Consider the following 7,770-nt stretch of genomic DNA (forward strand, 5'->3'; position numbering starts at 1 on the left):
TCACTGGGGGTTCAGTCTTAGAAGGACCAAGGGCTTCCCCTTCCACTGGTGCTCTTACTAGGATATTCATTGCTACCTATGAGGTCAGAGTCCAGGGTCAGTCCATGTATAGTCTTTGGGTAGTGGCTTAGACCCTGGAAGCTCTGGTTGCTTGGCATTGTTGTTCATATGGGGTCTCAAGCCCCTTCAAGCTCTTCGAGTCCTTTCTCTGATTCCTTCAACGGGGTCCCGTTCTCCAGTTCATGGTTTGCTGTTGGCATTAGCCTCTGTATTGCTGTAATATTCTGGCTGTGTCTCTCCGGAGAGATCTACATCCGGCTCCTGTCAGCCTGCACTTCTTTGCTTCATCCATCTTATCTAGTTTGGTGGCTGTATATGTATGGGCCACATGTGGGGCAGGCTCTGAATGGGTGTTCCTTCAGCCTCTGTTTTAAACTTTGCCTCCCTATTCCCTCCTAAGGGTATTCTTGTTCCCCCATTAAAGAAAGAGTGAAGCATCTGCATTTTGGTCATCCTTCTTGAATTTCATGTGTTCTGTGCATCTAGGGTAATTCGAGCATTTGGGCTAATATCCACTTATCAATGAATGCATATCATGTGTGTTTTTTTACAATAACTAAGATGTGGTCCCAGCCCACTTGTCTATCAGTAGTTGATTAGATGCAGAAAACATGATACACTGGATATTTTTTCGGTTGCAAAGGAAAATAAAATCATGACATTTGTAGAAAAAAATGGACAGAGCTGTGAAATTATTTGGAACGTGTAACTTTTCCTTGTTTTCTGTATCTCTCTAACAGGCTCCAGGAAGGAAAGACAGACTCGGATCCCTTACCAGCGGAAGCCTGAGTATCATTCAGAGCTGAGTCATAAGGAAGCTCAGGGTCTGTTGACTGAAACACACTTTGATTACATGAGTTTCGGGGACTCCCCGATGCTACTTGTTATTTATTCTTTATCCAACAAAACCATTTTGAACATCCATGGTAGTTAGAAAGCATTCTCACCCCTATTTGCAATTGCATGAGTTTTAAGCTTGAAAACAACACATATGAATTTAAAGCCACAGGCCCTAATGCTACAGAAGACTTTGGAGAATAGGAAATATACAAGGATACGAGGTGGTGCAACAGGGTTAGCACTCTCTAGCAAGACCCCTAAAGGTGGCTTTTATTTCTAAAATCAGCCTTTTGGAAACAGTTGAGCATAGAGATTAAAAGTCACCTTCCTGTATTTTGTAGTGTTCCCTGCGAGACTTGACTCTTGTAGACCTGAGCTTGTATTAAACACCCTGTGAGAAAAAGCCATGTTCATGAGATCCATCATTCAAGAGTAGCAAAGACAAGATGTAAATTGTGGCATAAGCTATCCCATGCACAACTCAGGTTCAGGGTGATTTCCAAAGGAGATGCTAAAGTCCGGAGACACTGAAAAAGTCTAAAAGCCGAAAATACGGATCGGAATTCTTTCTACTCATTACTCCCTTCCTGTGAGACATGCTCAGTTTTTATTTATAGGACATTTTCTTAACGTTCTGTAATTTTTTGGTTGACACTTCTACCCCCTCAATGGACAGTGAGCACTTTTCCTATAATATTTTACTTGTCCTTTGATCTTTTATGTTTACCCTAATGATATATAAAAATCACACACAGTTAATGGGGTGTCATATAATTTTTGACACGTGGGTGCATCGTATGACATTAAAGTGAAACGAAGCATTTTTGTCCCCTCACATGGTCATCAACTCCTTAAGGAGACACTTTCACATCTTTGTTCTATCTTTATGAATGTACAATGTACTGCTATTGTCTGTGACTAGCCTTCTATACCATCAGAGGCCAAGACTTACTCCTATCTCAGTGTAACTTATTGTCCACTCTCATCCCTCCCCATCATTCCTAATACCAAACTATGGTAGTTTTAAATAAGAAAAATTCCCCATAGGCTCAAGTAATTAGACACTTGGTCCCCAGAGAGCAATGCTGTCTATGGAGGGGGCTCAACTTTATAAAGCAAATGCATCCCTGAGGGTCTACTTTGAAGCTTCATAGCCTTGCCCACTTCTGGTATATTCTGTTCCCTTTCTGCAGTTGAAGATGTAACCTCTGGCCTCCCTGTTCCATGCACCTACTACCAGACTCACCTCCCCTGCCCTTATGGACTCTTCCTCTGGAAGCGTAAGTCAAAATAGTTTTTCACAAGCTTTTTTGGTCACAGCATTTTTTTTCAAAGAAAAGTAACGAATACACCTCCTTTCCTGGTCCCTCACATCCAGCACTCCCCTCTCATTGACTACCCCTGATTTCCATGCAAATGTTGGAACTAAATAACCCTTCTTTCATAAAGTAAGCAACAATTTAGTGAAGGAGACAGAGAAAGACAACTTACTCCTCCCACTAGTAATTTATTTTGGTAACAAAAATCAGAACGTATTTATTCCATTCTAGGTAGAATATTTTTAGCATCGCAAAGGTTAAGAATGTTAACATACCCAGTGTCATATGTGTTAAATACTTAACGAGTAAACTATGTTATCCTAGCTCATAACATCTTATTAGCTGGGTATTTTTCATGGATAGCATCCCTTCACTCTTATAGGTGTTACTTCAAATGCAAAACCCACCAGCTTCCAGACTTTTATCAGAAATCTAATAAAATCAGTTTCAGATTTGAAACTCGTTTGAACACCCCACAGTTTTCTTTCCCCTGATGGTCATAGTGTGGAGTTTTTAAATCCACAGAACTCAGTATGACTGCAGAACCCACCTTAGCATGGTATTTCAGACAGCCACTATTTAAATAAATACTTAAATAAATAACCTGAGAATAGGGTGATTCGCCATATTGGAATCAGTAATAAGTCAGGAAATTGGTGTCCTGAAATTTATCCTCCATTTTTTTCATCCAGCTCTCCGCCATGACTTTAGAATCAACAATACATAGAAATTCAAAATTTGTAAGCCATCACCTTTGAATTGTGAGGGTAGTAATTTAAGTCTCATGAAAGAAAAAAACCCCATCCAGTAAGGAGAAAAGAATCTCTGGCCTAGGTGGTGACCTACCATTCCAGTTGGGTCACGTCAGTTGCCTGTCCAAGGTTTAAGGAAGGTAGACCCCCTTAAGACAAGCTAAACAGATAGGTGGAAGAGTTCTTTGATGAAATACTGTTCCTGTACTCCCTGGCCTCCTCCCCATAGCACAGTGTCTTACAGAGTACGTCAGAGCAATGTCCATATAGAGTGCACCTACTTACTCTTTGGAATTATACAGAAAAGTAACTTTCCCTTTTCTTTCCACCATCTATATGAGGACCTTTATTCTCTCATCTCAGCAAGCTGTCCCTCCCTAACACTCTGGCTGTCTTACACCTAGCCTACCAGTTGGCTGTGTGTCTAACCTCCAGGCTAGTCACAAAACATATTTTTCTTCTGTCTCTCATTCTCCTTCTCTGGGCAGCTGATGAGATTTCCTGCTTACCTACCGTCATCGTTTCTCTTTGAAACACTAATACATGTTTCTCCACTTGAATCCATTCTTAAATACTTTCTACTACTGAGTCCAAAAAGCCTTGAGAAGGGGACAAAAAACTTACTCTGAAAAGATAATTCCGACAACTTAATAGTATGCCACCTAGATTCTTTTAAAGTGCCCATCTCTAGTAATTACCCTTCGCTATCTCAAGAAGTAGTGAAGAAATAGGAGTTTCAAATCATGAAAAACACCGCGCGCTCTTCAGACACTCGAGTCAATACACCTCTAAATGTAATAAAGATGGAGATGGTTTAGATATAAGAATAGACATCTTGAAAACCCTTTCCTGAGCAAACTTTGGATGTCTCCCAAGAAGTCAGGCTGAAAATACTGAGTCTCAGATAGGTTTCTGGTTTCTTCCCTCCTGAACGTCAAGTGGAACGTGCCAGAACAATGAAAGCAAGTTGAGGCACGGGAGGCATTTTCATTTTCCCTTTAAAATAGCATCCGCCTTTTCCCATGCTGACTCTGCAAGGCAGCTTATTTACAAACGTATAAATAGCTGTAACTTTACTCCAGGCCCATTGAAAACCCAAAATGGCATCATGCAAGAGAAGCAGCCTAGCACACTTGGCTCCGTGAGTGAAATGAATGTGGACATGAGTCAAGAGACTTGACACTCGGGAGTCCGGCTTAGCCAGAAACCCTCCGGTTTCCTGTCGTGGAGGAACAGGGGTTATGCTCTGCAGAGCCAGAAAATGCTCTTCCATTGATTGTCCAGAGACTGAGGACTGGTTTAGAGCCAAGGTTGGAAAACGAATTTCAATCCATGCCTAACATTTATAATCCTGTGGACTCCCAGGGAGAGCACCGTTGCCGAATAGTGAAAGTACTGTTCAAATCAGCCTAATCTACTCTGCTAAAGTCCAGTGGATTTAAAATGACTCGCTCCAATCAATTCTTTTCCCACAGGGCTAGGATTGCTGGGATTTAAATCAACAGGAAAAAAAGAAGTAAGAAAAATAATGTTATTTTTTGAACAGAATGCATTGCCTTTTCTAAATTTATTAATGAATGTTATCTACTACTTCTTAACCTCCCCATCCACAAGTGCGCACAAACACAGGTACACGCACACGCACACTCACATGCACGCACGCACGCACGCAGATACACTCGCGCACTCCTTGTTTTTCCTTACAGCATGTGCTTGATCAAGCATGGAACGGCTGGGCTGCCCTCAACGTATGCTCATGAGGTCATGTAAACAGCTATACCTTATGGCACCGGATGAAAGCCCCCACGACCCCCACGTGACATTCACTCCTTCTATTCCCCAAACATCAAATTAGTCTCTTCCTCAGTATCTTTGTTTCCCATCAGTGAATGAACAGAACGTCATTAAAATTAAACTATCCAAAGCCAAAACAGGAAGTCTAAAAGAAAGGATCTCAGGATCGGTAAGAAGATGGGTGAGGAACTCGAGAACACGCACACATGTCAATTCCTTCTTACATGAAGACATCTATGTGCATGCTAAACCCAGGGGAAACACGGTGGTTTTCCACAATGGAGCATTTACACACAGGAATGTTCAAGTCTGACCCAAGATACAAATACCAAAACAAACAAAGAAAAAGCCCTGTAAAACAATTTCTCTTCCCTTCAAGCTCTATTCCAAATATAAAGAGAGCACCCAAGGCTAAACTGTTATTTGAATTCACCACAGAGCATAGCATATACAGGAATAAATACAGTGCCAGCCTTTTGTCTCTGAATCTACATTGAACCTTATGTTTCAAAGTTCACATTTTAAAATAAAATATCGGTTATGTCTATGTTAAATGTTAATAAGATTTCTCTCAAGAATATATTTAGTTTTCTAAAGACTATTTCTTTGTGCAAGTACAGGGTTCAGTTGCAGAGTTTTATCAATAACAAATACATAAGTTGTGTATTCGTTATAGCATTGGGGTACACTACTGAGCTTTTTAATTTTTGAGCAATGGTTCAGGATATTCTCAGAAAATAATTTATGTAACATTGTTAACATGAAAAGAAAAATGAATTGCTTTACTTACACAGTGTCTCTGATAAGAAGCGTGCTTCCCAACTTGAAACAGGTTTTATCACCTTCGCAAAGCGCATGTCTCAGAGCAAAGCTTTCTCCCAGATCAAAGCCTGGAAGATGTGACATGTTATTAAAACCAGCAATAAACTCAACAGATGTATTGATCTTTAAACAGGATTCTTTGTTATCCATATCCACAGATTGATTGATTTAAAATAAAAACCCTCCTGCTTGAAATCAACACATACGCCCCATTTCTTTTTTATTTTCCTTTTATGGTTACAGGAGAAAAAAATTCTCTTTGCATGCAGAAGGGATAGCCATCTTTCTAAAGAACAGAACATAAATATCGCTCTTTTTTGTTTTTTGCTTCGCCTGGTCTGAATGCAAAGCGATCCTCCGACACCAGACTCCTCAGTGTTAAGATCACACGTGTAAACCACCATGCTTGTTCCTCGCAGATGTTTACAGGGAATAAAATACCACTCCCATTTAATCTAGGAATTGACCTAAGCAAAGTATTACAGTAGCTCATTGTGCCATCTCTAACCTGTATGCAGAAGATTAGGATAAAAATAGTAGTCCTTGGTTTAAAATCTGGACAGCCTCTTACAGAACCATACTTCAGGAGAATTACAGGAATGTGGGAAATGCTTAGACTCCATATGCGATGTATGCGTTATCATCTTGCATATGCGAGAGAGTTGGAGAAAAAACAGAGAGAGAGAGAGAGAGAGAGAGAGAGAGAGCAGAAAAGGAAGATAAAGAGAGAAGGAGAATGGGAACGTTGGCTAGGCTTAGTAGCACACACCTAGAACACACTTTGGAGGCTGAAGCAGGCCAGCCTGGGAGGACTCGGTCCAAAAAAAAGCAAAAAAAAAAAAAACACAAAAAACAAAAAACAAAAAAACAAGCCAGCAAACAAACAAACAAACAAAAAGCAACAATAACAAGAAAACCAGCAACGACAACATTAATGACAAAAAAAAATTAGAAAAATAAAATAAAAAGGTTACACCAAAATTGTGTGGAAATCGTGACTACATGTAGATGCTAAAACATCTCATAAATATTCTTCTCTCTTTTCAAAACTTCAACGGAAGGCACGAGGCCTGTGATTTTACACAGCTTTCATTCTCCACCGAGGTGAGGGGAGGGAGGTGTTGCTACCCTGAGACGAGACAATATGGAACTCTGCTGTCAGTATTTCTCCCTCAGCATTTACTTTCCTATGTGCATGTTGTGATCTTAACCTGTAATGCCAGCGGAGTAGCAGTAAGGCTCACCGTCTGGTCAGGGGCATAAAATCTCTGGCTTGATGGAGACCTAATATTGCATCTGGCAGGGTCAATGACCTGGCTGAGGGGCCACCCTAGGGCAGTGCATTCATTGTGAGCCATACCGAAGAGATAGCTGGAATATTATTCCTTTAATGAAACAATATACTTAACCCTCCCTGAACCCCCACTCCCTAGGGCTTCAACCACACAGCATCTGGGCACTATGAAGAGACCCCCACAAAATTTCTGATAATGAAGTCCCCCCCAAAGTGGGCTATGGTGTATCTGGTGATAACTTTGCACTAAGTGCTGCCTAGCAAAGAACTGCAATGCTTACCTGACAAGATGCTCCTATCGTCTTGATATCCCTCTGTTCTCAGTACAGGGCAGGTTGTTCCTATTTAAAAAAAAATCATAGATTATTTGAACTAAATTTCCCATCATGCTTTTCCCAAATAAAGTTGAATACTACCATAAAATCATAAGCAAAATAAAATTGAAAATAAAACGAATCGAGCCATTTTATTAGATTTCTGTAAAGTGAGGATGATGTTCTCCACCCCACTGTATGTCTATGAAAGTTTAATGTTTGTTCCTATAAAATATTTAGAATATTGCCCAGCCCATGCTGAAAACACATTTGTGCCGCCTGGTGTTGTCACTACTACTCAAACATCCGTATGTTTCTATATATTTGACAATAGGAGTTAACTCCAATCCAACCAGTTAAATAAGGGGGTTACTACTATACTCTCCCATAATTTTGCTCAGGTTTTGTAATCAGGTGATCCTAAACTTTTATAACACAATAGAACATGAACAGAAAGAAAAACTAAATAAAATTAGAAAGCAGAGATCTTTTGACAGGATAAAATTAAGAAAGTGAGTACTTTATGTTTGTCAATAATACTCAAAGGAATAAAGTGGATCTCTATCCAGTGAATT

General features: G+C 40.1%; 1 protein-coding gene across 1 annotated transcript in view; it reads right to left on the bottom strand.

Annotated features, from left to right (window-relative positions):
- The window catches only part of LOC116898461 (collagen alpha-1(XIX) chain-like), a 92,999-nt gene extending 87,239 nt beyond the window's left edge, over positions 1 to 5,760 (bottom strand). Inside the window, exon 1 of the mRNA XM_032899718.1 lies at positions 5,556 to 5,760. Within this exon, the coding sequence (XP_032755609.1) occupies positions 5,556 to 5,737 (182 nt within the window). The 5' untranslated portion in view covers positions 5,738 to 5,760. The remainder of the gene's footprint in view (positions 1 to 5,555) is intronic.
- Positions 5,761 to 7,770: the final 2,010 nt, after the last annotated feature.

The sequence above is a fragment of the Rattus rattus genome, chromosome 4 (genome assembly GCF_011064425.1).
Source record: "Rattus rattus isolate New Zealand chromosome 4, Rrattus_CSIRO_v1, whole genome shotgun sequence".
NCBI classification, from domain to species: domain Eukaryota; kingdom Metazoa; phylum Chordata; class Mammalia; order Rodentia; family Muridae; genus Rattus; species Rattus rattus.